Source organism: Catharus ustulatus, chromosome 4 (assembly GCF_009819885.2).
Source record: "Catharus ustulatus isolate bCatUst1 chromosome 4, bCatUst1.pri.v2, whole genome shotgun sequence".
Classification (NCBI taxonomy): Eukaryota; Metazoa; Chordata; class Aves; order Passeriformes; family Turdidae; genus Catharus; species Catharus ustulatus.
This window is the reverse complement of record NC_046224.1, coordinates 7,211,884-7,238,478: the sequence shown is the minus strand read 5'-3', so window position 1 is coordinate 7,238,478 and position 26,595 is coordinate 7,211,884. Positions and strand designations below refer to the sequence as shown.

General features: G+C 43.3%; 1 protein-coding gene across 2 annotated transcripts; it reads left to right on the top strand.

The window, feature by feature from the left end:
• Positions 1-1,742: 1,742 nt before the first annotated feature.
• Positions 1,743-24,935, top strand: SEPHS1 (selenophosphate synthetase 1). 2 transcript variants are annotated; one of them, XM_033058280.2, is made up of 9 exons: positions 1,743-1,862; positions 4,940-5,201; positions 8,268-8,371; positions 12,799-12,906; positions 13,649-13,803; positions 14,627-14,717; positions 17,176-17,275; positions 18,772-18,984; positions 23,593-24,935. In XM_033058280.2, exons 2-9 carry the CDS (start codon positions 5,009-5,011, stop codon positions 23,805-23,807), a joined length of 1,179 nt encoding a protein of 392 aa, XP_032914171.1. In that variant the 5' UTR covers positions 1,743-1,862; positions 4,940-5,008; the 3' UTR covers positions 23,808-24,935. The 2 variants fall into 2 exon arrangements, with proteins under 2 accessions (XP_032914171.1, XP_032914172.1); XM_033058281.2 differs by lacking the exon at positions 1,743-1,862 and adding an exon at positions 2,425-2,659.
• Positions 24,936-26,595: the final 1,660 nt, after the last annotated feature.

Below are 26,595 nucleotides of genomic sequence, written 5' to 3'. Positions count from 1 at the left end.
AGAGTAATTAAAATTAAGCAAGAAAAGCAACACTTTTTTTTCTCTTTCTGCTTGTTTTTAGGCAGGACTTTTTCAAAGCCAGTTGCACGAAAAGCAATCTTTGAACTAACAGGCAATTACTTAATTAGGTACTTAGCTGCAAATTACATGAAGCAAAGTGCCTGTTTTATCTATTTGGAAATGTAAACTGGGCTCTGTGCTATCCCTAACACAGAAATTCCCTCCTTTCTAGAGAAAACTTGTCTTGCATGTAAAGCAAGAGACTCATCTGAATTCTGGCTTTAATCATTTGGGAAAAGGGTCTTTGGAAGCACAAAAAATCACTTTCAGGGAGAAAAATGAACTGAGAAGACACTGGAAATCACACATGTTAAAGGCATGTTAGATTCTAGTGATTTATATGTTAAATGCATAAGAAAAAATGGGATGCTTTGCAAATCAGTGATAGAAAAAGATTGACTTGAGCAAGTAGTCTGTGACAATCCTGGCTGCTGGGTACTAAAACACAGCACAGCTTCCTAGAGTGGTGCTGAACCCATCACCACCTGCTGCAAAACAGGATTACATTTTTCCTGAAGCATGCTCAAAAACCCAGTCTGGGTTAAAAAAGGTCACCAGTTGACACACCCAGCCACATTGCAGTGCTCCTGCTGTGGTACCTGCAGCCTTCCATGGGCCACATACTGATCAAACTCCTGAGGAAATGACACCTCTACTTCCCTGGGGCCACAGTCTTGGTTCTGCACCCAGAAAAAATTTAATGTTGGCCAAATTTTGCCCATTGTCAGGTCCTCTGGACCACCTCAATTTCCTTCTTGCCCAGCACAGTGATGTGACATGGATCAAATGTGACTTTTTGCCCAGTTTCTGGTCAAAATTCATCATTGGTGTAGGACCTGCTTGTGGAAGTGCCAGGTCTCCTAAGCTCCGGTTAAATTCTCACCCAAATTGTTCCCAATCGCAAAGTTTTGATGTTGAAGGAGAAGGTGTCAGAGCAAGGAATCCCACTGACAGACTCATGCTTCTCAGGGGAAACACCAGTGTGTGTGAGGGAGAATTCCTTCACAGAAAGGATGATTAAACATTAGAAAAGAGAGGTGGTGGAGTCACCATCCCTGGAGCTGTTTAAGGAAAGTCTGGATGTGGCACTCAGTGCCATGGTCTGGTGACAAGGGGGTGTTTGGTCATAGGGTGGGCTCGACCTCAGAGGTCTTTTTCCAATCGATTTCTAATCGATTTCCAATCGATTAGGGGAAATGGCCTAAGCAGAGACGGGGAGACCCAGACCAGACATTAAAGCAGTATTTTCCACCGTGAGGGCGGTCAGGCATTGGGTGCCCAGGCAGGTGGCGGAGTCACCGTCCCTGGAGCGAAGTTTGGGAAGCGCCTGGCGCCGCTCGATGAGGTTCAGGATTTAAGGGGTTACAGCGGCACTGCTGCGTTGGACTGGCTGAGCTTAAAGGTCTCTTCCAACCTCGACGATTCCGTGATTGCCAGAAGGGACCAGACCCCACACACACGCCCCGGCTGCCCTCACGTGCTGAACTGAGGGGGGGGGGGCGGTGTCGCGACATGTCGCGCTGCAACGGCGCGCGCCCCCGCGCGGGAACGCGCGTGGGATGCGGTGTGAGGGGGAGCGGGAGGGGGCGGGAAGCGCGGAGCGGGGAGGCGGGAGGGAAAGGGAGGGAAAAGCAGGGACAGGGAGGAAAAGGGGGGGTTTAACCCCCCCGTGCCCGGCGGCGGCGGCGGCATTTTCTATTCAGGCGGCGCTGAGGGAGCCCGGCGCGCCCGGTGCATTGTGGGACCGCGCTGGGAGTCCCGTTCGCGGGAGGAGGCGGAGGGCGAGGAGGCGGCGAGAGCCGGTGAGAGGGAGACCTGAGGAGGGAGGAGGAGGAGGAGGGGGGGTGCAAGGCGGGGAGATTTAAAGGGGAATTCGCCTCCGCCGTTCCCGCCGGGCCGGGCGCGGGGGGCGGCGCGGCGCGGCCGGGGCGCGGGGTGCCCGCCTGGCCCGGGCCCCGCCGCCCTCCCTCGGCCCGGCCCCGGGGGAAGGGCGGAGGAAGGAGCGGGGATGGGGGGGCAGCGCCTTCACCGCGATGTGGCCGCTTTAAAAAAATTTGGACGCCGGCAGCGGACGGGTTAAATTTTCGCCCGCCGACATTTTTTTTTTTCCCTTTTCCCTCCTTTCTCCCCCCCCAATTCCTCCCCCCACCGCCGTGCTTCCCTCCCTCCCCATTACGGAGTGTCGGCGGGGGCGGAGAGGGGGCTGCTCCCAACATCCCACCGGCCGTCCCCGCCGGCGAGGGGTGAACCCCGCCCCGGTGACACCGTACCTGCACGTGGGGACACGGGGGACAGCGGGGTCGGGCACCGCGGGCTCCGGCCCCGCCGCACCCCGGGAAGGAGCCGCTGCCAGCGCCGCTCCGCGCACCTTCTTCCTCCTCGTGCTCTTCCCCCGCCGCCGCTCCGGCCGCACAAAGAGCGGCAGCGAAGGCCCCGGGTTTGCCTCTAAAGGCAGCGGCTGGAAATTTAAGGTGTCCCGGAGCCATGTCTGCCCGCAGCGCTCCCCGCCGCATTCCCCGGATCGATGGTGGTTGCAGCGCCTCGCCTCGTGTGTGTCGGGCGGCCGGGCTGGCGGTGGGTGCGCTGGGGTTTGTTCGGGGTATGTACCTGGCTCCAGTTCTCCCTCCCTCCCCCCCTTTTTGCTCCTGTGCTCTCCTCTCTCTGCTGCTTAGGAAGGCAAGGGTTAACCTTCAGCTTTTAATATTTATTATGCCGCTCTTTTAAAGTAAGAAACGTCTGGGTTAGGAGGTGGTGTCTGCTGCTGGGGAGGGATGCTTGTCGCTCACATCGCAGTGCTGCATGGATTGCCAGAATCACAGAATGTTCAGAGTCGCAAGGGCCGTCAGTCCAGCAGCTGGCTCGGCACAGGACAGCCCCAAGAATCACACCTTGTGCCTGAGTGTTGTCCAAACTCTTCTGCCAGGCTCGGTGCTGTGACCACCAAAGTTACCAAAACTTGTTCTTGCGGGGACTGTTGCTGCCATGGGAGTGTGTGGATTGCACATTTGCATGCAGCTTTAATCAGATCTTTATTAGAAAAGTTATCGTGTTCTTGAGCTGCGGATGTTTTCCATTAAATGAAATCGTCTTGTTTGCTTCACGAGTTGTTTTCAAACGGGGGAACTGTGTCCTTACAGTCCTCAGGGCTGCAAAAAGTTCCTGGTAGTCTGTGACCTCTGCATCCATCCCTGTGTAAGTAGGCAGGGGGTGCTAAGCTTATTGCACTTTTTGGTTAGATGAAGGAAGATGTTTCCCTTGTGGGGCAAGCTGCTTTTTATAATTTTCTGGAATTAATTAGAATGAAGTGTTAAAAAAGAGTGAAGGAAAAAAAAAACCAACCCCCATCCTTTAAAAGCTTTTGTCTCGTATTTCTGTTGACAGGTTGTTTTCCAGACACTTTTTTTTTTTTTTTAATTGCAAGTGCTTAGTGTCTTGCATTGGAAGACAACAGCTAGGAACTGCATTCATTGCTCATCCAAGACACGTTCTTGTAACTGGAGTTTGGATTTCTGCCCGAGCCTAGGCTTTGGAAGATTTGTTTTAAATAAGTGCCACACCTCCCAAAGAAGGAGGGAAAACACAGTGAAGGGGAGTTGGGCTCCACATCAAAAGTTCTCAGGGAACTTAAAACTTCAATCTGTACAAATTATAGTCCATAAATTGACTTAAAGGTTTATGGAACAGATGTACTTGTTAATAAGTGCTGTGTAGGGCAGATACAACACAGTCTGTAGATTTACTTCTTCCCTTCATCTAGCAAAGTTGAACTTGGCAAATACCAGTAACTTGCGTTCTTCTTTTCAGCTTAACCTCATTAGGGCATGGCCATCAGTATCATGTTTTGTCAGTGATGCCACTGAACTCTGTTCTTGTTGCTTTCTAAGAACCTACTGCTAGACAGGTTGCTTTTGGTAATTCCTGAAAACTTGTTCTCTGAGAAAGATGAATTATCACAGCCGTTCCTGTTTAGAAGTCAGTGTCTCTGTTAGGCCTCTTACTAGTTTTGGAGTGTGGTGGATGTGAGTCAGAGTGGAAAAACGTTCTAAAATTAGACATGCATTGTTAAGAATTTTATTAAATGAATTGCATCAGTGTCTTTTTACATTACCATTTTAATGGGCAATTCTCTGATTCTCTGTATCATTAGTTGACTAAAAATGGGCTGAAGAGGAAAGAAACTTTTCAGCATTTTTTTGTCTGTGAACAGACAGCTAAAAGGTAAACTGGCATGTTTGCAGGTGAACCACTCCGCTTAAATGCGGCCTCTTTGTTCTTCTGCTGCCTGTTCTAACAGAACACCAGGAGCGTGTTTCCTCCCAAGGAGGACAGGTGTATTATGGAGCTTCAGCTTCTTACTTCAGGACTGAAGCAAAGCCATTACTTGAAAAGCATCTTATTTTTGAGATTAATATGTTAATGGTGAAAATTATGGCCCCACACTGAGCTGAGTACAAACAGATGTCTCTGCTGAGCATGCTGCAGGATCAGGGCCCAGGTTGCCTTTGGGAAGTTGGCCTCTGTGCTCTGGGAACTATTATTTCTTTCATTACCTCTGTGTTAAATGAGGTCGGTAAGTGTGTTGGATTCTTTTTTTAATGGAAACCTTACTCAGCATATCTGGAAAAGAAGTTAATTCTCTGATTCACCTGGCACAGTTATAGTGTTAAATGTCAGAAGGTAAGATGAGGAGTCATCTCTTTGTAGTCGTAGGGAAATGAGTTGTGTGAGATGGGCACACCTGTCTTAACAGGTGAACAACAGCAACAAGGGCTTTCTTTTTCTTTTAACTTGAACCACGTGGTAAACATGATGTCTTGCAAGTCACAGGAATTTCTAACGTTCCCTCTTTTTTTTATTCTTATTTTTATTTTTTAATAAGACTGATCAGCAGAGGAACTGATCCTGTTGCTCTGGGGTGGGAGAGGCCGGCAGTCTGTGGGAGAGAACCATGTCTGTTCGGGAGTCCTTTAACCCAGAAAGTTACGAACTGGACAAGAGCTTCCGTCTGACCCGATTCACGGAACTGAAGGGCACAGGCTGCAAAGTGCCGCAGGATGTCTTACAGAAACTGCTTGAATCTCTACAAGAAAACCATTTTCAGGAAGATGAACAGTTCTTGGGAGCAGTTATGCCCAGGTTGGGTAAGTAGTTGCTGCTCTGGACATTGGTGGTCCTTCTGCTCAGTTTGCTTAGTGACACAATCGTATTTGTGGTTTGTTTAATCAGTTTGAAAATTGTGTGTTGTATAATGCATGCACAGCATCCAGAAAGCTGAAGAACGAATCTCATGCTGTCATTTGTTGGCATCTGGGATACAATAATATTATCTTAATTATTTAACATCCTGCAGTGCACTCAACTACAAAAGCAAAACACTCAGGAATGGCCATTGTGATGGGCACATGCTTAGGTGTTAGTCTGCTCCTCCCTTTCTCCCCAGTAGATGCTGTGCAAACTGAAGTCCTGTCAGTTAATTTCTCAGTTAATTTTAGACTTTTATGTTCATGCATTGCATTTGGAATTTGATGCAATGAACAAATGAATTTGGATGGCTCCCAGGTGAATTTCCTCTCTCCCTCCTCTCCCCTCTGTTCCTGGGTCACAGAAAGTGAGCAAGAGAACTTCCTTGCTTCAGCTGACTGGGAGCAAATTGTTTCACAATTGTCATGATTCCTTTGAGTCCTTTCATTGTTCCCCACTCTAACTCTTTTGCTCACCTGTAGAAGCTGCCTGGGAAAGGCTGCCTTTCCAAGACCTCTGTGTTCTTGCCAGCTTCACTTTCTCTTTGATATTTGCACAATGATGCAAGCAAAAAGGGAAAACAACCTGCACAAGCCACCTACATGGGGAACAGGGCAAACGTAGGTATTTTGATACCAGCTACTGTACCTAATATTGATATAGATAAATTAATGTAGATAATGTGTTTAATGACACTTTTAATTCTGTTTGTCTATTTACTCAGCCTTGCATATTCAATCTCTTTGCAGTGCAGAATGGTATTTTCCCCCCTCAACTTAGGAATATCAATGGAGCATTTGTTCTGAAGTTATTCATTATCAATTTAGCGTTCAGTAACTTTATTTAAAATTATATAAACATTGCTAATTGTCTATTAGCAGGCTAACAGGTTGCAACCCATTATTCTGGTGGAGATTGAATATAATGAGAGATTAGTAAGGCGCCCATGCTCTTGCTTAAACAATGGGAATCTTTGTATGAAATATATAAGCAGCAATTGTGTGTGAAGCTGGGGTGGCACTGTAATTTAATATTCCCTGATGGAGGACGCTTCCATCTTTTTTCATCCCCAAACTGTTATTTTTTATGTATTTTTCTAAATTAAGTAAGCTGTTCACAGCAGCATTTCAATTTAGCAATTTTCTAAAATCAACAATAGTTTGGTTTAGATTTTTTTTCCTCTTACAGACTTACAGGCTCTAAACAATAATGGAATTGCTAGTAGACTTTTCTTCTACTGCTGTATGAAAAGGTATAAAAGTAGATTTATGTCATCAGTGTGTAGGTGTGATACTATGTAACAGAAAATCTGTTAGTAATAGACTGTGAAGAGTTTAGGTCTCTTTTGTGATGAGTATCCCTTTAGCAAATGTGTCTTTGTATAAATTTGGTGTGAGATTTGCCTTTGATGTCTTGTGCTTAAAAAGTATAGACGGGTAACTTCACCATCTGTGCACAGGCACCATGCTTTTGAAATGCAGTCAGGAGGGAGGTTGCCAGCAGCAGGCTCAAGCTCTTGCCTTTTTAGTTTAGCGAGGGATGTTACCCAGAGCAGACTTAAATATGGCTGTGAGTAAGAAACTGCAAATCTGCAAAGCTGATGTTTATTCTCAGTGCTGTTATAGACCTGAAATCAGTCATGGCTCTGAATTGTTATTCAGGCCTGTTTTGGTGGGACATTAGCACAGCCTCAGAAGGACCATCATCATAGCCCCTTGGCCTGGCTGTCAAGCAGCTCTTTTGCTGAAATTGTGGGAAAATGCACGGGTGAAGTTGGTCTTGCAGCAGTATGTCATGGAGAGGTGAACCCAGGGCAAAGCAGCTCCTGCATCTGGGCCATTTCTCTGCAGCTGCTTATGTACCCTACCCTGGAGGCACTGAACATCAGGCATAGTGGCTTGAGAACTACTGTGACATTGAGCAACCCTAAATTTCTGCTTGGGAGCTTGTCAGTATGTGTTCTCTTCCAAGGCAAGCTCTCTTGTCTCTAGCAGGAGAGGCAAGATCCTCTCCACCTGTATACCTACCTGACAGACCTCTGTCCCCTTAGTAAGACTCAGATGACAGCAGGTTGCTCCATCCCTGTACAGGACACTGCCAAGCACTGCTTTGTAGCTCTTGCTAGGGTAGTGTGTCTCATTAATACATGGTGAAAGGTTCCTTCTCCCTAAAAATGGGCTGTTTTGAAGACTCTTGCTCTGTGGGGCATGCAGAGTAATTCCGGTCAGCTTGCTGCCAGCCTGGGAAGGAGGTGAGCTTCCTGCCATTGCTGCAAGGTACAAGGCAATCCATAGGGGAGCATGGCTCAAGCCAGCATGTTGTGATTTGTCACCTGCCCCTTTGGCGTGGGCTCTTCCATTGCAGCAAATGCTGGGAGTTGTGGTTTTCTCCAAGGAGTTGTGTGTCCATCAGGTGGTCTGCAATCTTCCAGCCTTGTAAGGTGAGGTCAGTTTGGTTGCTAAAGCTTCAAATGGGTGAATCATCTTTTCACCAAGGACCTGGACTGTGACTTGTTCCTTCTGAAATGAAGGAATGTCCTTTATGAGATGCTGTGTCCCTTCATGGCTGTTACCATATTTTTGTTGAGATCAGAGTGACTGGATAACTTACTTGCTTTTGACAATATCGATGTACTTAGTTCCTCTTAACTTTAAATGTACTTACATAAAAGCACAGATGTTCTTGATGTGCTGTTATGCTGCTGCAAAAGAATAAAGAACATTGTAGTTAAATTCTTGCCTTCAGCCATTTGCACTTATGTTCAGTTCCAACCAGGAGGTTTTTTTTTCTTTGCTTGTTTTTAACTCTTACTTGTGCTGTGTGCTTTCTCTGATGAAGGAATTTGCCATGTCTGTTTAGGCAATATTAGGTATTTCACAGACATGTTTTATAAACTCTTTTCTTAAGAGCAACAGATAAGTCAGGGCACAGTTACCCACCTCACTCATGGATTTCTGTCTTTGCAGGAATTGGGATGGACACTTGTGTAATTCCATTAAGACATGGAGGTTTGTCATTAGTCCAGACGACAGATTATATTTATCCTATTGTGGATGACCCTTACATGATGGTAAGTTGGCTAAACTTGATTCTTGGGCCTATTGCTGATTTGGGCTTCTCAGCAACCTGATGGCAGTTCTGACAGTTTCTTCTAGATGTGTGGTGCTAATTGTGTGATTAATTGCATTCAGAGTCTTTCCAAAATAGATTTGAAGAGGAAAGGCATAGTTTCATCCTGGAATCTCCCAGGAATGCTGCAGTGCTGCTTTCTGTGTAGGTGAAAGTTGGGAGAACTGCCACCTTTTAATTCAGATTTTCTTTCATCTCTTGTGGGATTTGGTTTGAAGAGCCCAAAAGGGGGAAAATGAGCAGCCTGTGAAGTAGCAGAGAGTAAACTCCACTTATGAGCAGAACCACTGGCCTTTTTTAAGTATTGAGATAACCAGGTAACCTGTTAGAACTGGAAATACCTAATGTCAGTAGTTGGCAATAGCAGCTGGCAATTTCAGAGTGCCTTGTGAAGACCAGTTTCCTGTGGTGCTACCTCCACTTGAACGTGGACACACTGAAACGACTGATTGGAAGGTGTGTGCACTTTGGCCTTGCTTCCTTCTGTGTTCCTGTCACGTTTAGTCTGTCTCAGCAGAGATTCCTCCATGTGTGGCAGTGATCAGTATTGACTTGAACAGATCCTGGGAAACAAGTGAGCTTTTAAAAAAGACATTAATAAAGCTATAAAGAAATGTTAAATGAAAGGTGCTAGAATTCATGTTTTCTGTGGTTTGGATGTGACTCCATTGCTTTTACTGCTGTTGATGTGACTGAATGTTTTATGTGCTGCTGTCAGTTTGTTTGCTCTATGAGACCTGTCTGGTAGGTTTGGATGCAGTTTGAAATTGGGACTTTTTTTTTTTTTTTTTTTAAGCATGCTTGACCACGGGTGGTGCCCATGTGTAAGCCTAGCTCCTGTGATTTCTCTTCCAGGAGAGTTCTCTTTCTGCAAACTGAGCAGCCAAAAATCTCAGGCTGGCCTCTGGAGTTTGGAGTTGATTCAAGTGGGTTACTTTAATATCATGTGGAAACTTGTCAGGGAGCAGAGGAGAAAAAAATTGTTTTGGAGATCTGTGTTCAAGTTCATCATCTGAGAAACTCTCTTCTCATCTTGTAACAAAAACTTGAGGGACAGTGTTAAAGGCTGTGGTGAAGTGGGGGGGTTGCTTTGTTTGGACATACAAAGGGTTTGAAATGCCACAGGAGTAGATAGATGGGCCTGTGCCCAGATGAAGTTTAGGTCAGTGTGGTAGGAGTGGAATGTAAATTTGGCATTAGTCCAGCTTCAGAGGTTGCATCATAGTTAGAGTCTGTGCTCTGATCCACATGCACCAGCACTGTAACCTTGGTACTAACTCTCAAGTCCTTCACTTTTCATTCTTGAGGGCATTTATTTTAATCTGATGGCTGGCCACTTCCTAATCTGTTTACATATGTGTATTTCTTCCTAAGAGCTAACTGAGGATGGAGATTCTGTCTCAAGCCTTCTTGCTGATACCACCAAAGATGATCCAGCAGGATTATTGCTCCTGGACCCTCTGCTTAGACCTGTCTCTTGAGGGCCAGAGTACCCCAAGGGACAGTAGAGATTACTTCTTGCTTGTGTGGACTAACATTGGTTAGAGGACAGTCAAATACAGTTTGCCATGGGATTTATGGATGGTTGTTACTAGCAGAGGATTTGTGAGGTTTGGGAATTTCGAGGCAGTGTCCAGGCCATATAAAAGGTTGTACTGTGGCCTCCTCTGCTTGAGACACACTACTGCTACCCTCCTTCTCCCAGCTGCTTCTTTCCCTGGTTTAAGTCCAGCTGTCCCCTGACCCACACCTATCACTCACCTGCAGTGCACACTTTCCTAGCCCTTCCCTTCAGTGTCCTTACCCAGGCACTTCTAAACTGGTTTTGAGTGAGGGTTCCCTGATCTAGAGTCTCTTCCTTTCTCTGTGCACAGAGTTTACCTGCAGCTTCCTATCTGATCTCTCTTCCTAATTGGAGGGGAGGAAGCAGAGAGGGAAAGCCAAAAGTGAACTCCAAGCTGGGTGCTGTGACACAAGGGATTAGGAAACAGCTGAGGAAGGCAAAACTGCTTGTGGACTCAGCTGAACTTCCGATTTCTGCTTCAGAAAACAGCTCACTCTGGCACTGCCTATTTTAAAACTAAGTTCTGCAGTTATATGCAAAATCATTCTTCCTTCTTTTTCTCTTTCTCTTTCACTTTGGCTCTGTCCTTGAAAACAGTCCATGTGTAAAATCATTCCTAGAATGTACACCTGTAAAATCTATACCAAGCACAGGATTTATTCAGCTTAAATGGTTTATTAGAAAACTTACAAACAATCAAAAAAAGGTTTTGTAATAAGCATCAATCCATTGGGACTAGCACTGGATACTGGCCTCTGGTGTAGCACTGTGGAGACACCTGTCTGAGTACAGGAGCAGAGAACTGCCTGGTTTGAGAGAATATATCTTTCCTCCTTCATCCAGGAACCTTTTTGTTGCTGTTTTAAGAACCTTCACTCAGGACTGGAGATGAATGTCTGATCCTTCATCCTTTGCCCTTACAAATAGTTCTTAGTATTGCATAAAATCTTTTGTGTTTCAGGGCACTATGCAAGCAGGCAGGTGGCCTGCAGGACCTGGCCACTGTTTGTGAACCCTGTTGGATTTGCTGGTGTGTCACAAAAGCCCTGTGCTGTTCTCTCTGCTCTTTCAGACCTGGGAATCACACTTCCCTGAATTTGTTTCCATAGTGGTTTTGGCAGTTGGCAAAAGCATTATTAGACTGACCTCTGACTATCAGAGGTGTTGTCCTTACGGTTTTTAAAACCATAATCTGTCATTCCTAACAGGGCACAAACCAGCAGTTTGCTTGGTAAATACTGAAGATTACAGACAATGGCTTGATAGTACCACAAAAGGGAAATGGCAGGCATGTAGAAATTTAGCAGCCAATATCCATCAAACAGTGCAGTATACAACTCTTTTCTTAATAGTTTAAGATTTTAATTATTAACTGGAATTAAAATATATTCCAGTTCCAAATATCATGGATTCCTCTGATGCCACTGAAAACTCTTGAACTTAGAAAAACTGTATTATATTTATTTGTGATTTGGAGATGTTGTTTCATGTTATCAGTGAGTGAAGTCACTGCCTGAAAACATTACCCTTTTTGCAAATTGTATCAAATAAGCATGCTGTTGCTTTTACCATGGTGGTGTTCCCTTTGAACATAACGAAAAGCACAGACTTGTAATCATAAAGCCAGGTGTTGATTACAGTTCTGCAGCTGTAAACCTAAAACAACTTTCATAGAATGCATGAAGTCTTCCAGAGTAACACAACAGAATTTGTCCTATATTTTTAAAATACCTTGCTGTCCCTTGGGGCACACTCTGTATGAGGAAGTTCTGCATCTTCATCAGAAAACTTGATGTCTCATCTGTGCTGGGTCTGTACCTCAGAAACCCTGACTCTAATTTAGTAAAATTAGAGTAACTAACCTCATGTAATGTGTATGATGGCTTCTGAGTCCTCTCAGCTTCCTGACTTCTTAGAGGAATCTTGAGCAGACAGACAGATTTGTCTCTTGTACAAGTTTTTATTAGTGGAGATACATACACAACAGTCAGTAAAATTGGTGCTGTAGCAAAATTCAGCCTGATCTTGTCATCTGGAAAGTGACAGATAAACACATCTCTCTCACTGTGTGAGTGGTGGGGATACACAGCTTCCCTCAGTGGTGGCAAATGCAGATCCTAGGAGCCCTGAGCTCCTTTATTGCCTGCACACACTGTCATCCCCAGAGCAGAGGAAGCAGCCCAGTGAGGCTGTGTGCTCACAGCACAGCTGCATCCTCTGGGAAAGAGGAGTTCTGTCCTAGAAACTCAGGAGTGCAGACATGGCCTCCAGAGTAGTGCAGGGAACAAACATTTTTCTCAAGGACCCATCTCCTGTGTATTCTGATGCAGAAGTTCAGCAATATGTGCATTTTGGATTAATTTCCTAGCAGTTGTGAATTCCATGCCATGGCCATCTCCATCAGGATGCAGAGTTTTGTGCTGGAATAAAGTTAATAGGAGTATACCATGTTAAGTAAACAGAGCTTGTTATCAAAGATAGACTGTTGATCTTAACTTATTCTCTCAGATTGGGCATCCAGTCTGAACTCTGGGATTCCTATGGAGTCAGTGGGAGAGTGTTGACCAGGACAGCTGGGATGGATGAATTCTCTCCATGCCTGTAAAGGAATGATACTTGCACTTCTAGGTGGGCACATAGCACATAATGGATCCTACCAAATCTCTGCCTGGATTTCTTAATGCTGTGGAGTAAGAAGCTGTGTCAGAGTGCAGACTCACACTGGAAGCTTTGCTTATGGAAGGTGTTTAAACATTCATCAACAGTGCTGCAGATTTTTTTTCTTGTCTCTCTTTGTTTTTCAGGGACGAATAGCGTGTGCCAATGTCCTAAGTGACCTTTATGCCATGGGGGTCACAGAATGCGACAACATGTTGATGCTCCTTGGAATCAGCAATAAAATGACAGATAGGGTAAGACTTTTGGCACTTTATCTTGAAGGAAGACTCAAACAGTTAAATGTGCTCAGAATGTATTTATCTTTAGTGTATTTTCTCCTCAAAGTTTGAAGCTGTTTGAAGACATGGTCTTATTGAATGGCTTAGTTCATAGTATGGATCTTGCCTCATAAGCATTCTGAGGTCATGTGCTAAAAGTTCAGTTTTCTGTGGCATTGTAATCTACTGCCTTCATCCCCACCAAAATGGGGTGCCACCTTCTATCAAAGGCCAGCATTTGATTGCCAATTCATCTGTCATTTTGGATAGATGATTTTGAGTTGGTTTTGCTTTTTTCTTTGTGGAAGTGATCTGCACATATGTTTATTTTGCTGTAGTTAAAAAGAGGTGTTTATTCTTAGAAGGATGTAAGTTGAAACTTTGATGGTTAATGGAGCCCAAATGCATCTTGATTCTTGTAGCGCTGCACTGCTGTGGCTGTGCCTGATTACAGCAGCAGGGTAGTTCTGAGTTTCCAGAGCTCTGATTACTCTTACATGACCTTTTCTAAAATGTTTCTTCTACACAGAGCTGTAAAATGGTAACTCTGTGGGATAACATGCAGTTTTCAGGAGGCCAGACCCTTCTTAAGGGTTGCTTTTCTGTCACGAACTATTTGCCAAGAGGGCATTTGGTTGGAGTGGTTAAAGCCTTGGACCAGTCTTGCAATGACTAGCACTGCTGTGTATGGAACTCTGACTTCTGTTTTGATCTCTAGGAAAGAGACAAAGTGATGCCTCTAATTATCCAGGGTTTCAAAGATGCAGCAGAAGAGGCAGGAACATCTGTTACTGGTGGCCAAACAGTGTTAAATCCCTGGATTGTTTTAGGAGGAGTGGCCACGACAGTCTGTCAGCCTAATGAATTTATAATGTAAGTTAAATCACTAAACAATCAAAGGCACTGGTCTGAGGGATAATATTCCTTTAAGTAATGTTCCTTTAAGCACTGTGTTGTGATCTTGTGGTGTGTCTCCTGATGAATAAAGCAGTACCTTCTCCTGCTTGCATTTGTCCTTAGCACTCATCAGATGCCACATCTCTTTGTACATATTTGCTTTTTTTAAACAGGATGTCCTTTTACTTCTCCCCACCCCCCAGTCCTTTTTGATCCTATTCTCCTTTTGACAGGAGAATTAAGCTTCTAATCTTTAAAGGTGGTGGAGATTGTTTTGAACATAAATTTGTGCCACATTTATACATACATTTCTAAACCGTGTCCCAGTTGTCCTGTTAGTGGCTATAGAGAGCTGCAGAAACTGCTGTCTTTAGAGCATTCTGTCCATTTAACAGTAGCTGATTTTGAATGTCCCACTGTGGCATGTTACTCTACACAAATGAACTTGTGCATGATTCTAATGCTGGATATGATACCCTGGGTAAAAAATGTAATTTTTTTCCCTTATCCTCTCTTCCCTTATCAGTCTCAAAAAATCTGAAAGATGTAATTTGGTATGTGTCTGACTGCAAGCATTGTTTTTTTTCCAAGAAAGAAGGATTAGCACTTTTAAAACAAGTTTGCAGCATTTTCCTCAATAATATTGCAGTGAATCCCAAAGGGTAATTCTGCAATTAGTCAGTTTTTTAACAGTGCAATAAGATGCGTGGGTCTGTGGAAAATGTAATTATCAGCACTTATTCCTAATAATGTGTTTGAATCTTGCTGTGTCATTAATATGTGAATTCTTTGTTTCCAGGCCAGACAATGCAGTGCCAGGAGATGTGCTTGTATTAACTAAACCCTTGGGAACACAAGTAGCTGTAGCTGTCCACCAGTGGCTAGATATTGTGAGTACACCACAAAAAAAAATAGGGAAGAGGGGTGTGAGTTAAAGATGACCTTCCTCATTCCCTCAACAAAATTCAGCTCAGATGGGAGTCATCTGTCACTCTCTCTCCTTCCTCCTTGATATACTCCAGCCTTCCCTACTTGTGTGCAAAATTCCTTTGGAACCGAGGCACTTTACAATTTTGTGCTTAGTGAGCCCATCTTAATTGCACCTAATTCTTAGTTATTTCTCAGGCATTGCTGTAATAACCAAAATTGTTTACTAACAGAACAACAGACTATCACCCTGGGCAACATTATGCCCTACTCCACCTGCCAAAGTAATTGGCAACACTTATTGATGGCAGTTAGGCCAAGAATGCTCTCTCTGTTCTTGGGCTTTCTGCTTGTGTACATGGAAGTTTATCTGCGTTTCACACGTATTGCCCTGTGCATTCACTTAGAATATTTCTAGCAGCATTATGGATGTAGACATACTTCCATCTGTTACTTCAGGCAAAAATGTAACTACTGAACTGAAAAGTAACTGCAAAATTGGCATCTGCTTATGTTGTCTGGCTCCCAGTACGTGTCTTCCGAGTTAGAACTGCTCAGTTTACACTCTAAAAAAATGCATCTTTTCTGCTTTTGGGACTTCTGAGCCAATAGACTGGCAGAGGAATGAGCTGGAATCTACTCTGGTTTGGCTGTTGGCCACTGCATTGTCAGATGAATTCTAATTAACACAGCAAAGTGGGAGAGAACCAGCTTAAACCTTCACTGGAGTCTGAAGTGTGAGCAACAAGGGAACAATATTTTTCTCCTTCTTCATAAGGTCTGGCCTAGCAATTTTGACCTCTTCAGAATCCTGTGTTTTCCACAGATACAAGGATCAGGGCCTCAAATAATCTTGATATGAAAATGAAGTGAAACAACAAGACCCCAATTCCATAGTATGTTTTCTGGCCATAATCTTACTTCTTAACATACCTTCTTGTACTGACAGACTTGCAAATTAAGGCTATTCTGAATTTCCACATATCTCAAATACTACTAATTTCCTCAACTGCCAAAAAGAAAAACCTGGTCTGAAAAATGAGGACAGCCAGGAAATCAATACTGCTATTATGTGTAAACAGAATATATCTTTGATTGTGGTAGGAAAATTTCTGAGTAGCTGTGCTGCCTTTTCTTTAGCTTTGTTTTGTGAAAGTGAGACTAGAATTAATTGCCCATCACAAATCCACCTGCAAATCAAATTTTAGTGGGAAATTGGACTTCATATTAAAAAGTGTATGGGAGAAGGTATAGTATAGCACAGTTATGCACAGGCAAGAATGGAAAACTGGAGTGTAGAGATATGTGTGCTTAAAGGTATGAAAGGGGGTGCTGTGATGTGCCCCTTCAGGGAGGGTTTTCTAGCTCTTTGCTGTTGTCTACAGACCCGTCATATTTGGAAATCTAATCTTGCTTTTATAACCTGTTAGGGAGTTTTTGCAAACTTTTCTGCCATAATTCCCTTTTGACTAACCCCAGTATTTGACTGCTGTAGTGGAGAGGAATTTGCCTTCAGTTCATACCTTACCTGTGTTTGTGTCTCTTCTACCCTCAGTCTGGAGTTGTGCTTCCACATGGTTTGTGATTTCCATTGCCATCATCTGACCAGTTTCCTTCCTGTGATCAGCCTCAGAACTGGTTTTGAAACCTAAGGCAGAACCCCAAAAAAAGCCAAACAAAAAAAACCCCCCGCTTAAATCAGTTTGTAGTGTGGCTTTTAAAATAAAATAGTTGCTTTGTTTCATTCTGGATCTGGAATCACTTCAGCTTGAAATGAAAGAATTACCCCTTTATAAAGGTACTGTTTCCTAAATTGTTGTGAAACCCTTCTGGGACGAAGAGCATTTATGGGAATATGGTGAAGAGATGAGACCATACCAGACACTGGAGAATGGATGGAAGATGCTGGTATTAAATTGTAAAGGAGGCTTATGAAACTACCTTCATCATAAACTAGAGTGATTGTATCCTGCCTTAGCATATATTCCTCTGCCAGGACTGGTGGATATCAGTGGTCTTTCCTGATCAAAGTGTCCAAGTGTGAAAATAAGAACAATCTCTAAAAAACCCAAGAAGCCAGAAATTACAAATCTCAACATCCAGCAACAAAGTTCTTTTAATTTTGCTGTGGGAGTTCAATCCAGAGAGTTGCCTGAAGGAGTTCTTTCCCTAGGGTAGTTTATTCCACTCCACTCAGCTGCTCAAAGTAGGATTTGAGGTGCTTAGTTCCTAATAGATCTTTAAATGAACTTTTCTGGGATGCAGCAGACTAAGGCACCACCTGTGACTGGAACATTTTGCGCCTCTTTAACTGTTTAAAAAAAAAGTGTATTTTGGGTTTGGGTTTTTTTAAGTGGTCAAGGTGTACTTTAAAATGTACAGCTGAAAATCTGAAAGAAACATCTTTATTTCATCCATTAGCCTGAAAAGTGGAATAAAATCAAACTCGTGGTGACACAGGAAGATGTAGAACTAGCATACCAGGAGGCAATGATGAATATGGCACGGCTGAACAGGACAGGTAAGAAGAGATGTGTGTGCTGGAGGGGAGGGATTGTGAGGCTTTTCAATTCCATATCAATTTCATTTCACTGCCTTGGGGAATTGGGCCACAGACACTTTGTCCCCTTTCATTCTGCCCCATCCTTCTGCTGTTCAGTGTTAGTGAAACCAGCAAATTGAAATCAAACGCCCTCTTGTAATTATACAGCAAAAACACAAAGCTGCTGGATATGGTTATGACTCATGTGAGTGCTGCAAGTAACATCCCAGTGAGTTAAAGGATGTTTTAAAGGGAAAAATACTGGATTTGTTCCTTACTTTCTTGCATAGAGAAGGCCTGACTGTGATAAGGTTAAGAGAAATGTAAATAGAATGAAATAAAGGAAAAGCTCTAAACTTATGTAAGCTTAAATTTAATTTTTTATTTTTAAAAAAATTACTTTCTTCTAATTCAGTCTCTTACTTTGCTTTCCATAGTGCGGAGTATGTATGTGGAATATGTTGTTGGGGTTTTTTTTTTCTGTTTGTCTTTTTCCTCCAGTGAATTTTTAGTTTTGATTTTTTTTTCTTTTAATTTTGGTTACAGAGCAAAGGCTTTGCTTTTACTCTTGAAGTTTCCCTTCTTTTTACCCAGGATTTCCCTTCTTTGTTCAAAGTATCTTTTGGCAGAGTGGAGAATTGAATTACTTACTTCTTATTACTTATTTCTCAGCTGAAGGAACAGGAATAGTTAAATATCTCTTCTCCCGTTTATTCAGTTTTAATTTCTTTTATCATCCCCCTGGTTTTTCATTCCTTGTCAAAGCCTTCCTGGTAGGATAAATGATCGGCATTGTCTTATGGCAAAGAACTTGTTCCTGCTCAAGTGTACCTAAAGAAGGTCAAAGCGTTCTTGGTTTTGTTTTTCTCTGTTCTTGTCAGACACCTTTAACAACACTTAAATACTCTAAACTGGTGCCATTGTCCTGCATGCATGGGTGCCTTTTTCCCACTCAAGAGCTGCAAATGTGCAGGAATTTCATGAATGTATAGGTGGGGAGGCTGGAGCCCTTCCCCCACAGCCGCAGGCTTTGTTTTTTCAGCTCCTGAACCTTGAGTGTCCACATCTCAAGTTCTGATGTCACCATTCCAGGGCTGCAGAGGAAAAGATGTGAGAAGACTGAGCTGTGTCTGGTCCTTGCCCTTAGTGGAGCAAAGCTGAGCTCAGAACCTCCCTGGCTCTCAGCTTTGGGAAGTTTGGATCTGAAGTAAACCCTATTAGACTGCCAATATAAATGAGTAGCACATGTCTAATAGACCATGGTCATAAATACAACTTCCATGACAGATTTTCAGCATGAGTTAATACCTTAAATACAAATTGAATTTTTTAAGTGTTACGTGCACTATTGGTGAATTCCAGTTCTTTTTATTTTATTAATTTAACTCAACCTGGTTTGCATTAAATGTATGTTAAAGCACTTCACTGATAATTCTGTATTTTCTGATTTGATGTTCTTTCTCCCTCTCTTGTAGCTGCTGGACTCATGCACACTTTCAATGCACATGCTGCTACAGACATCACGGGATTCGGGATCCTGGGGCATGCACAAAACCTTGCCAAGCAGCAGCGGAACGAGGTGTCCTTTGTTATTCACAACCTCCCTGTCCTGGCTAAGATGGCTGCTGTCAGTAAGGCCTGTGGCAACATGTTCGGCCTCATGCACGGGACTTGTCCAGAGACCTCAGGTAGGTGGCAGCTGTGCCAGCCTCTTCCTTCCCTACACCTGCACCTCAGAACTGCATTTCAAACGCACAAATCGCGTGCTGTGCCTTCAGAGTCACAGTTGGTTTGGCACCTGGCCAGGCTCATGAGCAGCAGCCACACAGCTGTTCACAGCTAACTCCTTCAGCCTGACTTCCAAACCACTACTCTGTCCTGAATGTCTGCTGCTCCCTTATGGAACACGATTACAGAAACCCTCCAACCCTCCAGTTTGCAGTTGGAAGTTAGTGGTGGTTCTGAATTCTTTTGAAACCTGTTTTTCTCTGTTAACTCCAGAACAGTGAATATCTGGAAATGCCACCGCATCTGGCACAGTTTTTTCAAAAGCAAAGCCACTGGCAGTAGTTTGCCTTACAAAGGATGGTGTTTGGTTTGTTATTATAGAATTTAGTGTTGAATGGGCTGGTGTTGGCAATTGAGGCCTTCTCTGTCCACAGCATACAGACATCCAAGAACACAGCTTACAGCTTTTCTCCCTTACTTTTATGAAATTTGACTTTATGGATTGGGAGTAGCAGCAAAAAAATAAATGTTGCTCTCTGACCCATTTATTACTTGAAATCAATAAATCTGCTGCGTGCAGTGACAGTGAGTACAACAGACTGTGCTGAAAACCTGGCTGTGGACAAAAACAGTTACAGAGTCATCAGGTGATGAGAACTTCTGATGGTTTTTAAGTTGCCTTATTAGGAGTAGGCTCTTCTCTGATGAGCACAGTCATCTTCTGTATGTATTTCTACTTCACTTTCCTCTTGACTCTTCTATCCTGTTTCATTTTGTTTTTCTAATTTAGTCTGACTCTCTTTGGGAGATAGAGAGAATCCATCTTTTTTCTCTTACCTCATTTCCCTGCCATCTTCTGGCTCTCTAGAAGTATTATCCACATTCTCTGCAGTTCGCAACAGAGGGGCCCCCTTGAAGCAAAACAGTCTGAAGATCTGGAAGAAAGCACCACAGTGAGAGCCATAAACTTTTCCCCTAGTGAATACATAACTTACCCTGATCTGCTGAGTTGTTCCTTGGCCATCTGTGCTTGAGCAGACACTCTGTCCTACAGAGACTGTGTGGCTCAGATGATGTGTAACAGGATATGGGATGTGAACCCTTTCCAAATCCAGAGTCAGAAGGGAGCAGAAATATCTGGTGGCAGCTTGGCAAGCTGTGTTGATAAGGTTGGTAGCACCAGTCAAATTCTTACTGCCCAGAAGCCCACATAGTTGGAGTGCCAGTAGCATTTATTATTTGGAAAAAGCCCAAAAATTAGCATCAGACACAGCTGGAACTGCAAAGTGCTCTTCCAGGTGAGTGGCTGTGGTAGAGGTTTGGATAGCAGTTGTTGTGGGAATGGTTTAGCTGCAAACCAAGTGCTTATATCTTCAGAACTGCCCATCCTGCACCTTGGGGATACCCAATTTTCTTTTCACTGAAAGAATGTCAAACAGTGCAGACGGATGCACTGCTGGGAAGTGGAAATGCCTGGCTTCAGAATCTCTTCTGGGAGTGAGAGCAAGAGGTCTCTTTGAAATGCAGAGCCTTGGCAGAGATGGATGGTGATGGGAAAAACAGCGAGACAGATCTGGTTGGTGAACTGTGGCTGCCTCAAAACACATCTTTGTGATTTGATCACAGTGCTGTGTTTCTTGCATTAGAGGTGGACACAGGGATTTGTCACAGGGCAGTGTTTGCCACATACCCAAAAGATCCATAGCCACATGGACATGCTGGCCAGGTTCTGGAAGCTGAATAACCACCCACAGGCCTCAGGCTTGCACTGCAGGGCCTGGTGTGTGTCAGAGTGGAAGCTGAGCAGGCTGTGCTGGCATGGCTCATTGGCATTCAGACCAGGCTGTTTGCACACCTCCAGCCCTGGGCTTGATTTATGTGAAGGCCAAGGCCTGCCTTGCTGTTCCCCAGCTGTGGGGAGCCCTGCTGGGGCTGCTCAAGGCTCTGCTTGCTCTAACACAGACTCTTACTGGCTTAAACTTCTAGACACGCTCTGTCTGTAGCTTCTTCAGCTGGGAACAGATGTTTTTCAGCAGAGTGGGCAGGCAATAAGAAATTTACTGGAAAACTATTTGAATGGATTTTAAGGTTATTATGTTGGGTTTTTTTCCCTATGTGCATTTGCTGGGCACCTGTTCACAAAAGGCAGTGTTGAAAAGATGTATTATGTCATCTGTTCCATCCTTCAGGCACTCTTGCTAATGGTGTAGTCTCCTAAAATTGCACTTTTATATCATTCTCCACTCTCTTTTAGGGAACTCCTTGGTAATGGTTAAAGTTGCAGTTGGGCATTTGGTTTCAAAAGAATGAGTTAGAGTGGCTACTTGCAGAGATAAGTCACAGAGTTTGGGACATTCAAATGTGTGTATTTTTCAGTCCTAATAACTTTTGGATGGTATCAAATTACTCTTTTAGTGTAGTAGAGGTATCTCAGCAACTTGGTATTTGTGGAGATTTGGTGGAAATAGGCAGATGGATGGAAAAGAAGGGCTGTGTCAGTGCCTGACAGAGAGGCAAGGCTAATGATGTCATCCTGTTGTAAGTCATTGCAGGAAAAAGCCATTAGCAGGAGCAAGGACTTGGTTTTGATTCATGAACTATTTGTATCTCTGCTCTTAATTACAGAGCTTTGTCTGGGCTGCTTTTGAAGTGTTCTGTGCCTCCTTCCCTGATTGATACACTACTTGTTAAAACCAGCAATGTTCAAAACCTCTTACCAAAAATACCCTTTTGTTCTTACAAAGATAAGCTAGGACAGCCACCAAGTATCTGCATCCTTTCAATCCCCAAAAAGCAGAGCATCTGGGAATGCCAAGAACACAGACTAGCCTAAAAAACATGGTGGAGAACCTTAAGGACTTACCCAGAGGGTTAAAGAGACTGGTCAGTGTAGCAGAGAAGTAGCTGCAATCCCTGCATACAGGAAGCCTGCTGCTGGTTGAGAGTAGTTCACAGCCTTTTTAGGCATCATTGATCAAACTGGAATGTAGCCAGCAGGTGGGAAGTGATTTTTTTTTTTTTTTTTCCCCCCACTGGAAACTGGGATTTTGTACATGTTTTTGGTCTTGCCAGAGAATGATAAGGGGGTATATGTACAGGTGATACAAAATTGCAGGAAGAGTGTGTGTGAAAAAAAAAACTGAGTGAAGATTATTTTTCTGCTCTTTCTTGTTTCCTTTTTTACCATACTTACCCACCTCCCTTCTGGCTGGTTAGCACCTTCTCTGCACTGCCACTTGCAAACCTCTCCCATGACTCGATTGCACCAGGATGTAATTTGCCCTTCAATTGGATTTAGAGCCTTCCATGGGAATGTCACATAATTCCTTTGCAATTGATTTGTCTGTTACATCTGGAGTAGTTCTAGGCACTGTCATTCAAGCTTATGGGTTTTTTGTTGTGTTTGATGGAAATACTGAGATGTTATTTTGAAATGTCAGAGAGGTAGGCATTTTTTGGCTGGCACACTTTTCTTCATACAGAATCCAAAAAAATCACTTTCACACTTCCACTTACCCTTTTAATTAACTCCATGTTCAGTAGCTGCTTCTTCATGGCCCTAAATGAAAAGTATCTTTAGTCACCACCAAGGGGACTGTGTGCTCAGAAAAGCCAACATCAAGGTGCCGACGGTGCTGAGGAGTTGTCTGTGGAGGAGGAGGTGGCACCTGAGCCCAGGGTGATCTGCTCAGCAGGTGGCCCTTTGCCCCCAGGGCTGGCTCAGAGCTGGTGGCAGAACTTGTGAGGATGAGAATGCTTTGGGTCAAGGAATAAGTGAGGCTCAGCACGTGCTCAGATTCCAGGGTGTGTGAATCTAGTCTCTGTGTTCTCCAAACATTTTTCAATTCACTTGCCAACCTTTCAGTGCTTTGGGATTCTAAGGATGGAAATGCTTTTAGGTTTAACAGTGGAATGGTGAGCTTGCTAACTCATCACTGTGCTGCTTCTGAAAGCCTTAATTAGTAAATGAAGTAATTTCAATTGTGTCTGAGGAAAAAAAACTTAGAGGAAAGGCTGAAAAGGTTAGAAAATTGTCAGACAAAGGGGTCACAAGGTCTGGCACAGGGAGCACTGGATCAAGCCTGTGTTTCATGTTCTGCCTCTTGCATTCTCAGCAGGGCAGTGGTCCCTGCTTTGATGAATGATTTCATTGCATGCATCAGGATTACTCACCAAATCAGCTGCCACCAATATGTGCTTACAGGTATCTGCAGATGACCTTTATCCAAAATGTTTCTGTGCAGAGGCACTCTGCAGTCCTCTGAGGAAGGTTACAGTGCTGGTGTTGTTTCAGTATGTCATTTGTTGGCATCGGTACCAAGTCCTTTTGCCAACATCTTTTCGTGTGTATTTGGCTTCATTTATATGAAACCAAACACTGCATTCAGGCACAGACATCTTGCTGTAAAGCAAGAACTCGGACTTCCACTGTGTCTTTTCTTGGAGTCTTTGGAGCTCAGCAGACTCCACTGAAGTCACCAAGTGCTTGTCCAAGTAGGGGTCTGGCAGACCAAGGCTGGAATACTTTGCAGTCAGATGTTCTGATGTTGTGCTCTGTTTCTTTGCAGGAGGCCTCCTCATCTGCTTACCACGAGAGCAGGCAGCGCGTTTCTGCGCCGAGATCAAGTCCCCGAAATACGGCGAAGGCCACCAGGCGTGGATTATCGGCATTGTAGAGAAGGGCAACCGCACGGCCAGGATTATAGACAAACCCCGGATCATTGAAGTGGCACCACAGGTGGCCACTCAGAACGTGAACCCCACGCCCGGTGCCACCTCTTAATAGAGATGAAATAGCTGTTTGTTTTTGAATAGATCTATTCCCTTATCATCCTACAATTTAAAGAACTGTAAAAAGAAAAGAAAACTTGTTGTGTCTGCACATCTGGTGGCCTTAGGTCAGTTTATGAGTGGATACAAATAATAAAATCCATTGCCTTTTTTTCCTGTTACATTAACTGAAGATGCACCTAATCTTGAGGCAGCTTCTGAGTTGAGAATTATATTGTTATCCAATACTGTTGATTCATTTTGAATCTTTAGACACTTATCTCTTGCCGCATAGGCTCTTTTTAAAGGTGCTTTCACGTAGCACAGACATTACCAGTAGTAGTGTCGAATAGCAGTTTGTGTCCTTTCATTATGTGTATATTTATCATGAATCTAATTTTGATGCCTTGAGTGATATTCCAGAAAGGCAATAAATTGACAAGCGACACAGTGGGTTACCCAGTAGTAAGAGGTTGCATGATTGCATTCAATCTTTGATTTTTTTAAAAAAAATTATTTTATTTTATTTTCTAAATTTTTTTGTAAGGTTTAGTCTTACCAAGAGCATCTACGGCCCTGGACATTGCTTGGTAGTGCACTCAGTTTAAACAGCAAGTGCTGACTTTTTGCATGGAAAGCGCTTCAGAGTCGAAGGAGTCATTTTGAATTTCATTATTTGTAGACCTGACAATATTTACTGTATTTGATTGTTTTCTTTATTGATAGTAAGGACAAATAAATCTTTTTTTTTCTTTTTTTTTTTTTTTTTCTGGCAACGTGATTGGATGTGCTATAGTGCAACAAAGGTTTTGCAGACCAAAAGGAGGTTACTGTATAATATTCATTTACAATTCACTATATAAATAACTACACAAATAATTTTTAAATATAATCAAACTAAAATAAACCTCTGTTCTGTGGATGGTAGTGTTTAATACATTTTATATTTTGTATAGTGATTACAAGCCTTTTTTGTTTCTTTAAAAATCAGCAGCTGTTTAGTATAATTCTTAGTATTATTTTGTTCTTTGCTCAAATACAATTTTCTGCACGCTTTTGTGATCTGTGTTTAAAACCAACATTGCCAACAATGCAGCTGAACTTAAGCTTGTTATTCAAAATAAATATTTAATTTTTTTTATTGCTCTTGTATAAGTGCATGAACTTTTTTGATTCCTAGCTGAATTACTCACTGGAAAGAAGAGAAATCTTAATTTTAAAAAATTCTTTTGCATGTGTTATTATATTAATAATTGTGATCACTCCTTGAATCAGTTCTCCAAGCTGTGATGTCCAGGGGTAACCTCGAGTAAAGCTGAGAGCAAGTAGGTTATCTCCAAGTGTATTACCCACTTGATTTTGTTTATTTTACTTACCAGCACAAAGTCTGCAACATTTTGACTAGTTTCCCCTGCAAGTGCTCCTGTGCCTGCTGTCAGCAAGAAGAGGGCTCGTGGAAGGGATGCTGGACCCCTCTTTTTTCAGCCAGCACGGGGAGCTGCCCCTTGCAGCAGCCTCACCACTGATCCTGCTCTGCCCAGACACTCCCTGCTGTCCTGGACTGCACTGAACCCGCTTCTGAAGCTTCTGGAATTTGCTCCTTGATATCCAGACCAGCAAGAAGAAGATCGTGGATAATTGTTACCACAGCAAGAATTACGAAGGCTTCCATCTATAAAAAACGAGTTACTGGTCAGATCAAATCTTGTGCATCATGCAAGGTTTAAATTTCCAGTCTTCCTTGTAATGGCATCTCTGGCAAAACTTGGCTCGTCTTTTTTCCACTCAATACTGTTTTCAACAGACACCTTTTGCAAAGGTAGAATGTTTTGATTTTTTTTTTTTTAATTCCCTCCTTGTCACTAGCTTAAACCACACAGTCCCTCATGCTCCTTTTCCTGGAAAAGAAGTCTGAGAGTTGTGGGTTCACCACAAAACCTCAAAGCAGTAACCAAGTTTTTGACTTTGGGTTTTTTTCTCCCGCTCAAAGCAAATAAAAACTGTTAGGTTTTTCATGGCAGATCTCAAAATAAAGTATCTAAAACCAGTTGTGCAAAAAAATACTGATTTAATTATTTTTTTCCTGTTGTTTTGTGATGCTTGTTCTGTTCATTTTCTCTATGGTCATGGTCAAGACTGTATCTGTATAGGTTATTTTAGTTTTAAAAAGCAGTAAGTAGATCAAATGGCCACAGAACAGCTGAGTTCTGCATGGGAATGCTTTTTACAAAGGTTTGGTGTAGCTGAAGCTGGCACCGGATGTGTCAATTCCCCTCCGGCAGAAGAAGCTCCTTGCCTATGGATGCTGTTGGGTTTTTTCACTTGTTGTGATAATGGGTTCATCAGCCAGGTGTGAAACATTTGTCCTTCTCTAGACGTGCTCCGATGGTGGAAGGTTCATCTCCAAGGGAAGGTGTCTGAAGGACGGAGGATTTCCTGTCACGGCCACTGGAGGCAGCTGCAAGGAAAACCCCTCGGGTGAGCCGATTTAAAAGCCTCTCCCAATGCTTCCTGATGGCTGGAATTTACATCCCAAAGCGCTTCCTGGTGCACCGCGGAGTGGGTGACAACTTGGCTCCTCTGTGAGCATCACCTTTGTTAACGAAATGTTATTATTTGTTTTGCTAAATCAGAGATTGTAGATCCCAGTGAGCTGTAGCAGGATGTATTGTAAGGGACTGGCAAGTCCTGAATCTTTCACCATTAAACAAGACACTTAGAGATTCCCCTTAAATGAAGGGGTTTTGAGATGCTGGAGTCAAAAAAGCTGCGGGAAAACAACAGTGAACAATTTTTAGTAG